The sequence below is a fragment of the Galleria mellonella genome, unplaced genomic scaffold (genome assembly GCF_026898425.1).
Source record: "Galleria mellonella isolate WM207_F2 unplaced genomic scaffold, CSIRO_AGI_GalMel_v1 utg643, whole genome shotgun sequence".
Lineage (NCBI taxonomy): Eukaryota > Metazoa > Arthropoda > Insecta > Lepidoptera > Pyralidae > Galleria > Galleria mellonella.
This window is the reverse complement of record NW_026442135.1, coordinates 1362605-1379379: the sequence shown is the minus strand read 5'-3', so window position 1 is coordinate 1379379 and position 16775 is coordinate 1362605. Positions and strand designations below refer to the sequence as shown.

Here is a 16775-nt window from a genome sequence, read left to right as displayed (position 1 = left end):
TTTTAATTTGTATAAAAAAAAACCAAACAAATTAATAATGTGCACGTCGCACGTATTGTGGGCACAGTTACTTCATGTTTCTTTTTTTTTACTTTCTAATTACTTTATTAATCTGTCGTGAAACTACCCTCTAATAACCTTAATACTATTATTAGTTATGTAAATCACACGTATTTTTCTTAATTTTTCAGTATGTCTTTAATGCCTTTGCCGAGGAATTGTCAAACTCTTAAAAAATAAAGCTTTATTTTGACGTCGGTGACCTAAGTAAGAACACAAACGGCTGACAGATCACTATCATGCTGTCAATGTCATTGTTGTGTTGATTGAATCGTGATGGATTTGTTTTGTTTTCTATTTTATGTGTTTGTGAAGAAAACTAATCGAATATATTTAATATTAATTTCTGAACTTAAAAATTAAGAAAAACTACTATGATATAGCTTTTTTTACGTAACTAAATTAGATTCTATTCAAATAAAATTATTTTAAGTGATGGAGGAAGGCAATTCTATAATTTATGGCTTAGAACATCAGGTGAAAACTTATTATTTGTACTTGTAATATCAATAATTAATGAGAAATTTAATCAAACTGTCTTTGTTCTAGACAAGGGCACTTTCCCCCCAATACGGAGAAAGTGATGCCATTAGATTTCTAATTGGTACACAGAATCTTAAGCCCCAAGCTAACCAAGTGCATGTAGTCGAATTAGAGGAAGATACAGGCGCTTTACACACTAAGGTATGGTATCATGTTAGCAATAATATACTTTTTTGAGATAAGACATATCAGAGCGATTAAACATAATAGGCTTCAAAAAACAACAACTTGGATTTTTTTCTTTTATTTTAATATTACAACAGTTGTTTTTTAGAAACTAACAACTGTTCAAATTTGAGAACTGACCAAATTGACCTAACAAAACATGGAACATACTCCTCTCGTATCTAGCTTATGGTGCTATAGTATTAACCCAAATTAGAAAGAAATAGCAGCTGTTCTCTGCTCTAGAACAATATTCTATGTTAAAATGGTGTTTTAATATAATATTACGTTATTTTGGAGCAAGCTTTTTAAAATTTTGCCTCAAATTATCTTTAAATACAAAATAATCATCAAAAACAACAAGTCTTAATTCTAGTGTCATCTAGTGTTGTCCAATTTTGTTAACCAATCGCCTTAATAGAATTGAATTAAATTTATGATAAACTATGTCCTTTAATTATGCATAAGAGACTTGTATTTACAATTTACAAAGAAAAATCTATAAGACATAGCTATATTATGAAGATCTTACATCTTCAGAGAAAACTCCAGACATGTAGTGCTTTTGACAACAAAAAATAATAATATAATAAATTAAAAAAATACATTCATGTTTTTTTTTTATTTTCAAGTAAAAAGAACTCTTGATTTGTATTACTGTAACATATACATTTCTTTAAAAAAATAAGGTTTATTTTCAGGTATTCAAGCATGAGATTGGTGAGATATGGCACCTTCGCTGTTCACCCCACGATGTGGCTACTCTACTCACTACCCACAATGCATTTGATCCAAACAGCTCCCAGTGTACTATGGGTGTCACAATTTTCAAGTTACCCACAGTTGAGGTAAACTACATTTATTGTATTATCATTTATTATTATTATTAATAGATGGGCTTTTGCAGATAGAAAAACCTGTAACACTGTGTCCTTTAAATGAACTTTTGTGCTCACCCTTTTTTCAAAGTTTGTTGCTAATTCCTAACAGTGTTAGGAATTATAAGATGTTCTTTGTAGCAATGTTTTTTATCACCTCAGGATATAAAGTGTATTTTCCAAAGGAGATATATCCTTTATGTATGGTATGAGTAGGTGGGTGAGTGACATTAAGTGCTGCATATTATCATAGTTACTTGACTGTCTGCAATATTTCATAATTTCCAAGATTCTATAAACAATTGATATATATTATTACATATGTCATAAATAATAAGTTAATATCTTTGAGAAACTAACAACTTTTTTAAAAAATTCATTAATAAACCCTAATAGATACAAATTAAAAGGATAATCTGTAAAGATTATCTCTTCAGTATTAAAAGTTGTATTAGAAAGTTTCTACTTTTTATGCAGTTTGAACGACAAATGAGCTAACAGCTCATTTGATAAAAGTGGTAACTAAACTCCTTGGACATCACAATAAACACTATGACTTGTTAAATCCATTACCTGGCTAAATTTCTTAACTACTTTTATATAAAAAAAGTTTTAATATTTACAACTTCATCATTAACAGGTGATACCTAAAGATTTGGATGACCTGAGTGCGATACAAGGCAGGAATGCTGAAGATATGGAGCTACTAAAGACTATAACATCAGAGGTAATATTTCTTTAAATAGAATTGCATTAATATAAGTTTGAACTTGATTCAGCTGCACACATATGCAGGTACTTTGTGGCACTCAGGGTTTTCAACTTATGGGCTATCTTCCTAGACTGTCAGGTGTTACCTTTACCACAAATGTAACAGTCAAAATAATAGCTCCGACTACCCCATCAGGGGTAACAGTATGTAACTTACTTTTTACTAAATAATAAAATTTTATATATTGTCTAAAATAAGAAGCGGCTATGATTTTTTCTATTCCAAATATTATGTGTATGCCTTTCGTGATGTTTGACACAGCCATGCAGACATAACTGCTTTACGGTTGAAATACGAATGGGACAGAGGTATCCAAGCAATCGACTTTTGTACAAAGTCTCCCTCTGGTAAATGGGTTATTAAAATTCCTATAATGCCTGATCTTGAACAGTGACAAATCGTCCAAAAGTGGTATATTTTATTGGTTTACTATTACTACTATTATATATAATTCTGAAATCCGCACATACAAAATAGCGGGCAAACAACTGGTAAGAAATATAGTGAGTAAAATTATTTATAAAACAGAAACCAGAAGAAGAAATCCGTTGTGCTGAGTGGCACCCCACGGACCCGAATCGTATAGGCGTAGTCTACGAGGGGAGCCTGCGGGTGCACGACGTGAACACGGGGGCCGCGGTGGCGACAACGGCGCCCGAGGGTCGCGCGCGGCTCAAGTTCACAGGTGGCAAGTGGAACCCACACCAAGGGCATACCCAGGTTATATTTGTACCACAATTTTATCATCTTCACAGAAAGTATATGCTTCCCCACAATTTAAGCTGTAGATATACCTTTGAATGCTGGTGTCCCGCAAGGCTGTGTACTATCTCCGACTCTGTTTCTTCTGCATATCAATGATATGTTACAGATAAGTAATATTCATTGCTATGCAGACGACAGTACAGGAGATACATTATATACCGGTCATGCAAAGATCTCGCGGGCACATACCGATGAGTGCCGGAATAGATTATGTCTGAAATCGAAACTTCACTCCATCAAGTTTCGATCTGGGGTGAACAAAATCTTGTCCAATTTAACCCCAAAAAGACACAAGTCTGCGCGTTTACCGCAAAAAAGACGCCGTTTGTCGTATCTCCTCACTTTCAGGGCACTTTCCTTGATAAAAAGTCGAGTCTAGGAATTCTGGGCGTTGATATATCTTGCGACGTCCAGTTTTGCGGGCATCTGGAGGAGAAGGCTAAGATAGCTTCCAAAAAGTTAGGAGTGCTCAATAGGGTGAGACGATATTTCATGCCAGAACACCGCCTGAAATTATATAAAGCCCAAGTCAGGCCGCATATGGAATACTGTTCTCACCTGTGGGCAGGAGAGCCACAGTACCAACTCCTTCCGTTAGACCGCATTCAAAGCCGGGCGGCTCGAATTATCGATAGTCAACGCCTTACTGTCCGACTCGACCCACTGAAACTGCGCAGAGATGTTGCATCTCTGTGCATCTTCTACCGAATTTATCATGGGGAGTGTTCTGAGGAATTGTTCGGATTGATACCTGCTGCTGATTTTCACCACTGTACAACCCGCCACAAACTAAAGTTTCATCCCAATCATCTGGACGAGTGGCGGTCTTCCACCGTGCGTTTTTCAATGCACTTTCTTCCACGCACAGCCATTCTTTGGAATCAACTTCCAGCAGCAGTATTTCCGAACCGATACGACAACATAACCTTCAAGAAAAGAGTATATTCCTTTTTAAAAGGCCGGCAGCACACCTGCAATGCCGCTGGTGTTGTGGGTGATCATGGGCGGCGGTAGTCACTTACCATCAGGTGAGCCGCATGCTCGTTTGCCCCGTGTTGTAAAAAAAAAAAAAAAAAGATAGATATTTTAGATGTAGATATCATCATATATTTTTTTAAGTGGATGATAATGGAATGGTAACCCCGCCTGTGCTAACGGGCTACGCTGGCGGGGCACCAGTGAGGGATAGGTGAGAATGAAAAGGCAGGCCAGTTAATCCATCAAGATGAATACACCTGAAATTCAGCACGATGGTTCCCAGGGGGGACCACGTGGAGGTCGACCTGACAAGGTATATTGTTAGCAATGGGAGTGTTAGCCCGCATTACTAACAAACCCTCCCCCCCAATATCATCATATTAGCCGTTAGCTATTCACTGCTGAATATAGGCCTCCTCCATATGGGAGGTTTTGCCAAGCGTGGCGACTATTGCAGACGGGGGGGGGGGGGGGGGGGAAGGGATTGTTAGCAATGGAGTTTGACAGCCCCATTGCTAACAATATCAGGTCAACCTCCGCGTGGTTCCCCCTGGAAACCATCGTGAACAATTCTCGTTGAATTCGTCACGATGGGCTAACTGACCTGTTTCATTCTCGTCTATCATCCGTCACTGGTGCCCTATCAGCGTATACCGATAGCGCGGGTGGGGTTACTATTTCATTATCACCTATAAAAAAAAACTATTGCAGACAATAATAACAAAAATGGGTTAGCAATTAGTTATGCTTTAGTGCTTTTTTAAGAGGGACGCTGCTGACCATCCGCCTACCATTATGTCCTCTTAGTTGCCTCTTACGACATTCACTATAAAGGGAGAGGGACATGGCAACATTGTCGTATAATAGAGTGTAATTTTAAATTGTTTACAGTTCGCAGTGCTACAGGATATGCACATAAAATGCTACGACACTCGCGCCGACAGCAACAAACCGTCATGGAGCATCGACAACGCGCACAGGCAGCTCGCCAGGGACCTAGACTTCAATCCCAACAGGTAGCTTATTGGGATTGTCAACCCATGAACATTTAGGTTTTTTTTTATACGACTTAGAATAGCAAACAAGCTGACAGCACACCTGATGGAAAGTGGTAACTGTCGCCTATAGACATGAGCAGTACCACGGACATAACAGTACACACATACTGTTTCGCCCATGATACCCCCCATGCGTTGCCATTCCTGAGGACTCAGATGTTATTCCTCTGTACCTGTAAATTCGCGCCATATCCCACCCTTCAAACCGAAACACAACCATGCAAACACAACTGCTTCACGGTAGAAACACGAATGGGACAGAGGTGCCCAAGCAATCGACTTTTGTACAAAGTCTCCCTCTGGTTTCTTTAATGATCTTCCTGCCGAGGCTTTCCCTAGAAACTACAACATGGGGTTCTTCAAAAAGTGTGTATTATGGTTTCCTAAGGGTCGACAACGCGCGCGTGACATCTGAGGTGTTACAAACGTCCATAGGTTACGGTAACCCCGTTTACCATCAGACGAGCCGTATGAATGTTATATATAGATAAATAATTTATTTACATTACTTAAAGCACACAAATAACAATTCAAATATATACATAATACAAAGTAAAAACACATAAGACAGTTAAAAAATATAAAAGAAAGAAAAACAAAAAAAGCAATAAAAAAAGGAAAATATAGAAAACAACAATTTATTTCTTGCATATGTGTGCCATTACAATAGTAACTCAATATGGTCACAACTCAGTTTATTGCTTTGCCCTCAAAACAACAAAACACTGATATTCTTTTGTAGCCAAGAGCTAGTCGCGAAATTCCTTAATAAAAATAATCATAGAAATATTATTATTTTTTTATACCACTGAAAACAAGCATACATGGTGTGGTTACCGTGCGTCACCTGCAATACCAGAGGTATTACGCTACCAGAAACCTCTCTACCCCTCTTTTGAAGAACCCTATGCTGTAGGCTCTTGGGAAAACCTCGGCAGAGGCAAATTATATATATATATATATATATATATATATATATATATATATATATATTGTATATATATATATATATATATATATATATATATATATATATATATATATATATATATATATATAATTTACTTACGGCCAAAACTGTTCCTTAGTATGACTGACGGTCAATGCGTCCAGAATATCATTGACGCCCTTAGTATGAAGTGCCTATTAAACTCTATTGGCTAGATGAAATTAATTATAATTATGATTCACGTCAAGTGAATATATAAAATAGCAAGAACTCATTCTTAATTGACTTCAAAAGGGGCTAGTAATTTGTCTATACGTTATATGTGTTTATCTTATTCAATACCTTTTAAACTTATTTTTGTGATTATTTTTTTATCCAAAGTCGATTATATAGGAGATATTGTTCCTATGTGAATTTGTTCAAGATTAAAAACAGTTGTATAGAACAAAAAAAAAGTGTTTTTAATTATATCGTTACAGACAATTTCACTTGGCAACGGCGGGCGATGACGCTGCCCTCAACATATGGGATTACAGAAATGGCAAAGAACCAATATTCAACAGGACCGACCACTCGCACTGGTGAGGTTTTATTCAGAAAGTTTTATATTCGATAAAATAAATATCCTTATATAGCGCCATCTAGTGTCAAACTAATCAAAGTATCTACTGTGCGTACTAAATAATCGATAAAGATAAAAATCAATTCTTTTTTGTTTCGCAAATTCGCATAAAAAATAATTCATACCCATTGTAACGGATTTACAAGGTACTTGAAATCTCATTGCTAGAATCTCCTTAGTAATTTGTCACAATGACACAAATAAGCCTAGTTCATCTTAATTTTGACAGATTGATGATAAATAACTAATGTATACCAGAGGGAGACTTTGTACAAAAGTCGTTTGCCGTTGGGTACCTCTGTCCCATTCGTGTTTCAACCGTAAAGCAGTTGTGTTTGCATGGCTATGTTTCGGTTTGAGAGGTGGGATATGGCGTGAATTTACAAGGTACAGAGGAATAACACCTGAGTCCTCAAGAATGGCAACGCATGGGGGGTATCATGGGCGAAACAATATACTCTGTTATGTCCATAGTACTGCTCATGTCTATAGGCGACGATTACCACTTCCCATCAGGTGGGCCTTCAGCTTGTTTGCCATTCTAAGTTGTATAAAAAAAAATTGACCGCGCTTGGTAGGTTTAGTATTAAATAGGCCAATGCGTGGATGTTAATTGTTGTGCCCCTTGTGTAGGGTATGGAGCGTGCGCTACAACTCGTACCACGAGCAGCTGCTGCTGACGGGCAGCTCGGACGCGCGCGCGCTGCTCACGGCCGCGGCCAGCGTGTGCCGCGACCTGGACGACGAGGCCGCGCGCCTCAGCCAAGTGTACGTTTTTTTTTAGTAGGTGATAATGGAATGGTAACCCCACCCGCGCTATCGGTATACACCGGCGGGGCACCAGTGAAAGATGATAGGTGAAGATGAAGCAGGTTAGTTAGCCCATCGTGACGAATTCAACAAGAATTGTTTACGGTGGTTTCCAGGGGGAACCACGTGGAGGTCGACCTAACATTGCTAACATTGATAACAATGTTCGGGTATTGCTAGTAATGGGGCTGTCAAACTCCATTGCTAACAATCCCTTTCCCCCTGCCAAGTGTACGTTATATGCATTGCATTACATATTTATTAAGAAGAGGGGTTAAAAGAAAAAGAAATACTAAATATAATTACAACTCAATGTTATTGTCAACTTAGTTTGTACTGGTCCGTAGGTCGACCCCATTTATTCGAGTTTTTTTTTTTTATGATCTTATTATAAGTTTGTCACTAGTGCCCCCTAATCAGACATGATTGATAATGGCGTCGATTCTGTGGCGCCAATTTTCTAAAGCAGTCTGTATAATTAAAATTTAAACGCCGAAATCTTTATTGTAAGGACCATTATGAACTTAATTTATAATAGATTTAAGTTAAATTTATTATGAATTTAGTTTTTAATGGTCCATAATATAGTAATTTCATGAAATCATTAAATTGAAATGTTAAGAGAAATGGCGCTACAGAATCGACCTTAATGATCATTTTGAATTCAGTCTAGAGGATGGTGTGTTACAATCATACGAGCAACACGAAGACTCCGTATACTGCGCAGAATGGAGCGCCGCCGAACCCTGGACCTTCGCATCGCTGAGCTACGACGCGAGGCTAGTGCTCTCTCGAGTGCCTAGACATTTCAAATATAAGATACTACTGTAATTATAGTTCTCTTAAAATGTAGTTGATACTGTACGATAAGTTTCCTGTCTCCCTATTTTTTTTTCTTGCAAATAACCAATGTGTATTCTCAAGGTCAAGAAGGTCGTATAACTAAAAGCCAAAACTTTTCGTAATATGACAGGTCATATTACTCTGTCCCCAAATAATTGGGATAAGGGCAAGAAGATAATGAAATGTAAACAAAAGATACACCAATATTAAAATTTTAATATTATGTATAAATAAATTAAGAGTTTATATAAATAAAATAAGAAAGTTCTCTTCAATATGTATTATATTTGATGCTATTTATTTTCGTTATTTTATATATAAATATAAGAAACAAATAAAAGAATATATATATCAATGATAAATAACTTTTATTAAATCTAAAATCTCTCAGCAACTCTATTTGCCACATTCCTCAAATTCCCATACACTTTTGATGGTGGCGAACCCATAATAAGGTTGCATATAGCTCTCCTGGCCAAGGCAATGTTCTGGTAACTTCCTAGTATATGTATTTTTGAGTCGGCTAAAACAATTCTTGTCTTTGTAACATTCTCTATTGTGAATTTCGTTCTGCCTGCTTTGCCTGCCAAACGGCCTATTGCACGGCCCAAATGGTCTCCCTGTAATGTCTTTACATCCTTGATTTCGAAGGACTCTACAAATAAGTCATCTAATCTGAGAAGTGCTAGAGCATCATCCACATCAAATCCATAAATGAATGCCTGGAACAAAGTTTCTAAATTAGGAAAATATAAAGCAGTTACATTTTTATTTATCATTCATTAATTTAATTATTAATAACATTGTGTCAAAATGGAATTTGACTATAGAAAGTTATATGAGCTTTGATTTGAGCTGTAAATAATTATAAAACCTCTTTATTGTCATATTCATACAACAGTTTTAATTTGTATTAATTACATCATGGTTAGTACTAGAAATCTTAATATCAATGTTAGTTTATTTGTTATGTTGCATTTTGGATATGAGCCCCCATGTTGGGTATAGGCCTCCTCCAACTGGCTCCATTTGTCTTTTATTTTTGCTTTATTTATCCAATTTTTAGTTGTGGTTTAATATTAGACAATAGGGGAGAGGGAAGGGATTGTTAATAATGAACCATTTCCATTGCTAGTAATATACACTGTCAGGTTGGCTTCCACATGGTCTTCTCTGAATTCCTGTTGTATTCATCATGATAGGCTAACTAATAGGGTCGGCAACACGTGTAATATTGCAGGTGTTCATAGGCTATGGTAGTCACTTACCATCATGTGGGCCGTATGCTTGTTTCCTACCTCAGTGGTATAAAAAAAACTGACCTGCCTTTTCATTTCATCTATCATCCCTCACTATTGCTGTCTGTGTACACCATTAGTGCAGATGGGGTTACCACTCCATTATCATCCATTAAATACTAAACAATAATTATGATGTCAAGTCCTACCTTTACAAAGTCAGCCGCCTTTTGTAAGTTGGCTATATCTTTAGTTTCTGGGCCAACTTTAATTTCTACATTCCTGGTTTTGGTGTTGAACCGAACTTGTAGTAACAGGTGCTCAACTATAGGTGTAAAAATCTTCAACCAATTCTCTTTTAAAGGTGTATATCTGCAACGTTTTAAAAGTATATTGATAAAAAAAATTCACTAAATTTGATGTTATTGTTGGAGAAAGCTAAATAAAATAATATACAACAGGAAAAAGACATCAGTCTCCAAGTTTTATTAGTAGACTAGCACACTTCAATAGACTGTCAATAATAAAAGGAATTAATATTTTTACCATTAAGGTTAACTACAGTTATTTCGTAAAATTCACACATACTAATAGTAGTAAAATGAAACTAATTCTATTACAATAATTGCCTCTTTCAACACTTGGAAATATTTAATATAATACTTGGATTATATTTGTAAATACTAATTTCTTACTGATCTTGTCTGTAGGTAGTGTTAGTCTAATAAATTATAAAATTGAAAATTAAAAATATTTATCTCTCCCAAAAAACAAAAAATAGCAATGCATACTGTGAGCGTCACAATATATTATGTGACATCCACAATTCTAATTACGAATAGGAACGGTTACACTTTTCATTAGGTGAACCATCAGCTTATTTGCCTTTTCAATTGTATAAAAAAAGAAACAGATTTTGAGGTTATTACCTGTGTGCAGGCACGGGAATTTTTCTCATATTGACCTTACTTTCATTTGGCTCAGTATTCCTCTTTTTCTTTGGCCTAGACCGGCTGTGTTTAGCCTTCCCTTGAATGCCATTATGTTCCTCTACCTCCATACCATCGCCAGATTCGGAAACTGCTCTGCGTTTAACATTTTTTAATTTCACGGTTTTTTTTGCAGGCAAAAATTCTTCAACATTAATATTTTCCACTTCCATTTTATAATAGTTATTGTATTTTAAAGCATTTATGACAGAATGAGCTTAGTTGTAGAAAAATATTATTGTTAATTGAAAATAATAAATTATCACATGGCTCAACAATACAGCCACAGACTAAAAAGAAATAGGAATGAGCGTAGTGATGGGATTCGAGTTGCTTTTCACTCGAGTGACTCGAGTAGTTTTTATATTACATGCACTCGAGTTAAATTTTTGACTTGAGTTTCGAGTGACTCGCGTCGACTCGAATTACGAGTGACTAGAGTTGACTCGTACCACTCGAGTGGTTTATACCGAACCGAGTGAGAAATTCAAATTGTGACAAGTTTACCCGCGGTAGCAGGAAACTTTTAAGAGAGAAAATTCTTCCTGATGCTTATCATGCCGCACGCACTATAATTGTAGATATTCTACATTTAGTTGAATATACGGCTGCTACAACAGATTTATGGACTTCTGACAATAATAAAGCATACCTAACTATTACAATACTTATAATTCAAAACTTTTTTCGCAAACTGTTACTACTAAAGAGGTTACAAAGAAACATTCTTCTATTATTTTAGCAAGTGCTGAAGTCGATATTATCGAAGCCGTTAGGGAAAAAATTTATCAATTTATTTTTTTAAAGTAGTTATTACACCAATTTCAGTTAAATTTATTATCTCCTTAAAGATACATTATTTTTGTTTTTTTGTTGAGTTTATTTAAGTTTCATTTAAGTTAATTTTAAAACACGTATATTATTACATAAATTGTGTAAGAACATAATAAAACTGTTTATATTTGGATCTCATGAAAGTTCCTTGTTAGAATAAATTAAATTGGATTAGAACTTATTAGTAGTAGATTATAATATTTTAATTTGACTGATAGTTGATATAAGAGGTTTCTTGATTATGTATGACAGGTTTAGTTTGAAGGAAAATTCTATTTTTTACATTTTGTTTAGATTTTTTTTTTTGAGAAAATGAATACACATTTTCTATGTAAAATTAATACTGTTTTATTCGTTTTAAAATTTTGGTCACTCGAGTTTTATATTCCGAGTGACTCGAGTCAATAAAAATCACTCGAGTTTTATCTTCATTCGAGTGGCATTCGAGTGAGTAACTTATCAGAACCGAGTGACTCGAGTGAAAAAAACTCGCTCGAGTCCCATCACTAAATGAGCGATACAAATCGTATATTGCTGTCAATGTCAAATAAATAGATATCAATCTGTGCCAACTATTATCACGGTACGTTGCTAATATCTGTATTGGATATCGATTATTCATTATTATCATTATTATTTTAATATAATACGTGTAAGGAGTGACTTGCACTCCACAAAAGAGTAAATGATGAACACTTGAACTAAATATTACAATATATCTTAGAAATTTAATAATATAATAAGTTTAATCATGCGACTTGAATTTTCAGAAGCTATATTGCTGACTTTTAGAGAAAAATATTTTGAGCTATTGTAATATGTAATTTCGATATCTGATATCATATTAATATTTCACAATAACGTCACGCCTAAAATAAAAAAAAAAAAACTGTTAGATTTCCAACGTCAATATCAATAACCTATAATATAATTTTAAATTATGTGATCTGTAGTTGGACCGTAGATTATGTATTGTATAATAATGCGTTCATAAAAAAGAACAAATACACAAGAAAAATATTGAATTATATTACTGTTTAGAAATATTTAGTTACTTGGTAGGTATTTTGTTATAAATAACTATCTAATTTACCATTTATCATGAAATAATAATACAATTGTATACCATTTGTAAATAATTTTGAAACGGTCAACGTGACAGTTCAATTAAAATTATAACACATGAATGCACTTTTTCACATGGTTATGTCATAATTTCTCTAGTAGAATTTTTGTTATGAATTAAATAGAGGTAATATTCCTTGTATTCGATTTACTAACATTATTTATTTAATAGATTCGTTTCGATTATCCCTAATTATATACCTTTTTTTGTCCTTAGGTATCAACTTCCAGAGATACCTCGAGCCACCATGGCTACCCTGATCAAAACTGCTTTCGTAAAAGTAATTAGTCCTAGTCAAGGAGGTAAGATAGCGGCATGTACTTTCGTACAGAACCGTAATATCGCTGGTAAGGCTCTTAGGGAGTCGCTGCCGCCACCTCCGCCGAAACCAGCCCCTTTCGACTATATAAACAAGGATTACACTTGGTTGCGAAGCTTATTTGACCGTACCACCCATAGATTCGACGAGAACTCAAAAGTGCTGGTAGTAGAAGGTCCGGTAGCCGCCGGTAAGACGCAATTCGCCGCCGCATTGGCCGAGGACTTAGGAATGAAGCATTTCCCCGAAGCTAACATGGATATACACTACATACGCTCGAATGGCTTTGATTTGCGTACGCTCGATAATCAGATCCCCGAAGACGCTAGAACCTTTGACCATGTGAACTTCAACTTGGCTCCGAGCCATCGTTTAGCAGGAAATTTCCAGATCATGATGTACATTGCTCGTTATAGCCAGTATATTGATGCATTGGCTCATTTGTTTAATACCGGACAAGGTGTAGTGTTGGAGAGATCTCCCTACTCTGATTTTGTGTTCTTGGAAGCGATGGTATCGCAGAAGTACATCAGTAAGGGTGTGAAGTCAGTTTATTACGAACTCAGAGCGAACACGATTGAGGAGCTGATGAGACCTCACTTGGTTATCTACCTTGACTTGCCTGTAAATAAGGTAAATATTCCAGTGTAGATTTTTACATTAAAATTGTTGCAACAACAATTTCTGACTACCTCCAGATAATGGGGGAATGGAATTGTTAGTAATGAGATTTGACAACCTTATTGCTAGCAATACACCCTACCAGGTCAACTTCCAAGCAGTTCCCCCTGACCGGTGTATACCGATAGCGCAGGCGGGGTTACCATTCCATCTTCACTCATAGAAAAAATATCTTCAGATAATCACTAACTAAAAATTATGAAAAGTAACAATATAGTAATATCTTTTAAGTATATTATTCTTTAATAAAAGTTGACTTAATTTAACAAGATTGAAATCTATGGTCTTTTCGAAAGCTACCATTTCCATGAACAATTAAATGTTAACTTTGAATTAACTTGACAATTTGCCAAACTATTTTATAAGATAAGAACATATATAAAAAATTAAGTCAGAGAACTTCTTCATTTATTTAATTTATTAAAGAATATAAATAAAAATAACAAATAAATTTATCCAAATATTATTTTTCCATAAAGAGTTAGATTTTTTATTCATGGTTAATTAGGGACTTCAGTTAAACAATGCAGCTCTATGTAGATTATCATTTATCATTGTTAAACTGACAGTCAAAAAAAGGTACTTAATGTAGTAACAATATAATGTCACCAGTCCTCATTCCTATTTTATGTAGGCTTACCATTTTGCTTATTATTTTGTCCTGTTTTATTAAAGGTATCTAACTGGCTATATCCCAAGACTGCACAAATACATGATAAATTTTATCAGAAGGAGACTTTGTACAAAAGTCGATTGCTTGGGTACTTTTATCCCATTTGTGTTTCAACAAGTGTGAAGCAAATAAATCAAGGTGATATAATTCATGTTCAAAATTAAAGGACAAATGGTTAAAAAAATAAATTTGCTGGCTATGTTTTTTTTTCTGCAATGGGCATTAAAAAGGTATCCAGACATGATCAACTTTGTTCAACAATGTTTCAGTTTGAAGGGTGGGATATGGCGTGAATTTACTGGGTACAGAGGAATAACATCTGAGTCCTTAGGAATGGCAACGCATGGGGGTATCATGGGTGAAACAGTATACTCTGTTATGTCCATGGTACTGCTCATGTCTATAGGCGACGGTTATCACTTTCCATCGGGTGGGCTGTCAGCTTGTTTGCCATTCTAAGTTGTACAAAAAAAATTACATGAAGTATCCTATGTATGTCCTAAGTTAGGATAAAACCTACCTATGTACCAAATTTCATTCAAAGTCATTTAGTAGTTTTTGAATAAAAGTGTAACAAACAATCATATAATAATCCATCATTACAAACATTTGCATATATTATAATTTGATTAAAACTTACATATAATTAGATTGACAAATCCTAACTAGTTTTAGGACCAACTTGGAACCCTTAATCATGAGTAGCTGTTACGCGACCACGAGCCTAAGTGTGCTCCTTGGCCTGCTGAATTGATTTAAATAATAATAATTGAAATATTGAAATTTTAAATTTCAGGTAGTAGACAATATAAAAGCACGTCGATGTGACTATGAAGTGAACGGCAAGGCGTTGACATCCGAGTTCCTCACCGAGGTGGAGAGACAATACAAGAACAAGTACTTGAGGGATATCTCTACACATGCTGAGCTGTTGGTGTACGACTGGACTGGTGGCGGAGAAGTAGAAGTGGTATGTAAAAGATAAATGAAATTAATACATTAATAAAATGTAAGAGTCTCATACATTTTGTTAATTAATTAATCCCATTTATCTTACCAAAAAATTACCTTACTCTTACCATGAGATAGGAATAATTTTTGAATAATAGAAGATTATTTAGTAAACTTTTAGATTTTGGATAATAAAAACTGTATGAACAATAAAATGAATTAAGTGTGTTTACAGAGCTGATACTATTAGAGATTAATAAAGAATATTGACAAAAAGTAAAAAAGTTATGTCATATATATTAGGTACTTTAAATTAATGTAAATGTAAATGTAATGTTTGAAGGGTGGGATATGGCGTGAATTTACAGAGTACAGAGGAATAACAACTGAGTTCTCAGGAATGGCAACGCATGGGGGTATCATGGGCGGAACAGTATACTCTGTTATGTCCATGGTACTGTTCATGTCTATAGGCGACGGTTCCACTTTCCATCAGGTGGGCCGTCAGCTTGTTTGCCATTCTAAGTTGTATAAAAAAACCAATTATCAATTATAAATACAGTGAACACTACTAATACTAATTTAACTTTCGTGCAGTTAGGTCGCGAAAGCTAGTTTCGGGATCCTTTGGAACCCTTAATCGTAAGCAGCCAGTTTTGAGAGATCTTGTTTGTTACCTTATAGCGCTTTATCGGTTTAGCCAGTGACTATAAAATTTGATATACACATACTATATGGAATAAAGAAGCTTATAGGCTACTTTTTATTCTGGTCAGTAAACATATCCCATCACGCGGACAAAGCCGCGGGTAAAAGTTTGTTATTTAATAAATTAGATAAACATCCTAGGTGGTAGAAGATATCGAACGTCTGGACTTCGACAAGTATACGGAACGCGATGAGCCCAAGATGAAGGACTGGCGTCTCCCGCGCGAGGTCGAGTGGGCCGACAAGCGTATGCTTTACTCCAACCAGAAGTACCATCTGATGAACCTGTTCGCGATCCCCAGGCTCGACGTGCCCGAACTGATCACCAGCGCTGACGACGCTTATGAACGTTATAAGGTAGTTATACTTTCACATGCGTGCAAAAGAACAATACATGTCTATTATATGCAATATTTAAACATAATAGTGCACAAGGGCAAGCTTCTCAAGTCTCCTTTCATCCATTATCCATTCACTGCTGGACATAGGGATCCCTCATAGACTGCCATAAAGAACGGTCCTGAGCCACCTGCATCTACTGATTCCTCCTTGAGTTAACGCTGCCGGGCGCTGCAAACAGCTCGTCCTCCCCTTCCCCCCACCCTAAAACCAGTACTGAATTAAACCCAATTGTATTATCATCGGCAGGCCATCTACGAGAACCCTGCGTTCGAGTATCTGGAGGGCTACACGAAGAACGACTCTGGTCTTCTCACGAAGAACAAGATGCCCAAGTACACGGAGTATTTATAAATCGTGTTGGCATTAATGTAGATTGAGAATTTATTTAATAAAGTTATTATTTAAGGAGGT

The 16775-nt window shown here is 35.6% G+C and overlaps 3 protein-coding genes across 3 annotated transcripts; 2 read left to right on the top strand and 1 right to left on the bottom strand.

Annotated features, from left to right (window-relative positions):
• Nucleotides 1–298: 298 nt before the first annotated feature.
• On the top strand, nucleotides 299–8701 carry LOC113511111 (EARP and GARP complex-interacting protein 1). The gene is made up of 9 exons (XM_026894705.3): nucleotides 299–537; nucleotides 610–744; nucleotides 1470–1616; nucleotides 2287–2373; nucleotides 2947–3138; nucleotides 5053–5177; nucleotides 6648–6749; nucleotides 7424–7558; nucleotides 8269–8701. The coding sequence occupies exons 1-9, from the start codon at nucleotides 496–498 to the stop codon at nucleotides 8429–8431; spliced, it is 1128 nt and encodes a 375-aa protein (XP_026750506.2). The 5' UTR covers nucleotides 299–495; the 3' UTR covers nucleotides 8432–8701.
• A 91-nt stretch (nucleotides 8702–8792) lies between these two features.
• On the bottom strand, nucleotides 8793–10978 carry LOC113511082 (RNA-binding protein pno1). Its single transcript, XM_026894668.3, has 3 exons — nucleotides 10611–10978; nucleotides 9891–10053; nucleotides 8793–9165 (listed from the first exon to the last, which is right to left on the bottom strand). The coding sequence occupies exons 1-3, from the start codon at nucleotides 10841–10843 to the stop codon at nucleotides 8821–8823; spliced, it is 741 nt and encodes a 246-aa protein (XP_026750469.1). The 5' UTR covers nucleotides 10844–10978; the 3' UTR covers nucleotides 8793–8820.
• A 1660-nt stretch (nucleotides 10979–12638) lies between these two features.
• On the top strand, nucleotides 12639–16772 carry LOC113511014 (NADH dehydrogenase [ubiquinone] 1 alpha subcomplex subunit 10, mitochondrial). The gene is made up of 5 exons (XM_026894569.3): nucleotides 12639–12756; nucleotides 12847–13582; nucleotides 15100–15273; nucleotides 16104–16319; nucleotides 16611–16772. Exons 2-5 carry the CDS (start codon nucleotides 12878–12880, stop codon nucleotides 16713–16715), a joined length of 1200 nt encoding a protein of 399 aa, XP_026750370.2. The 5' UTR covers nucleotides 12639–12756; nucleotides 12847–12877; the 3' UTR covers nucleotides 16716–16772.
• The last annotated feature ends 3 nt before the right edge of the window (nucleotides 16773–16775 follow it).

What these genes read in the sequence shown, in the direction of transcription:
- LOC113511014 (XM_026894569.3), top strand. Translation starts at nt 12,878, where the DNA reads ATGGCTACCCTGATCAAAACTGCTTTCGTAAAAGTAATTAGTCCTAGT. An exon ending in TTGACTTGCCTGTAAATAAG is followed by an intron (nt 13,583 to 15,099) that starts GTAAATATTCCA and finishes TTTAAATTTCAG; the next exon opens with GTAGTAGACAATATAAAAGC. An exon ending in GTGGCGGAGAAGTAGAAGTG is followed by an intron (nt 15,274 to 16,103) that starts GTATGTAAAAGA and finishes TAAACATCCTAG; the next exon opens with GTGGTAGAAGATATCGAACG.
- LOC113511082 (XM_026894668.3), bottom strand. Translation starts at nt 10,843, where the DNA reads ATGGAAGTGGAAAATATTAATGTTGAAGAATTTTTGCCTGCAAAAAAA. An exon ending in ATTCCCGTGCCTGCACACAG is followed by an intron (nt 10,054 to 10,610) that starts GTAATAACCTCA and finishes AAAACGTTGCAG; the next exon opens with ATATACACCTTTAAAAGAGA. An exon ending in AGGCGGCTGACTTTGTAAAG is followed by an intron (nt 9,166 to 9,890) that starts GTAGGACTTGAC and finishes ACTTTGTTCCAG; the next exon opens with GCATTCATTTATGGATTTGA.
- LOC113511111 (XM_026894705.3), top strand. Translation starts at nt 496, where the DNA reads ATGGAGGAAGGCAATTCTATAATTTATGGCTTAGAACATCAG. An exon ending in TTTATGGCTTAGAACATCAG is followed by an intron (nt 538 to 609) that starts GTGAAAACTTAT and finishes TCTTTGTTCTAG; the next exon opens with ACAAGGGCACTTTCCCCCCA. An exon ending in TCAAGTTACCCACAGTTGAG is followed by an intron (nt 1,617 to 2,286) that starts GTAAACTACATT and finishes CATCATTAACAG; the next exon opens with GTGATACCTAAAGATTTGGA.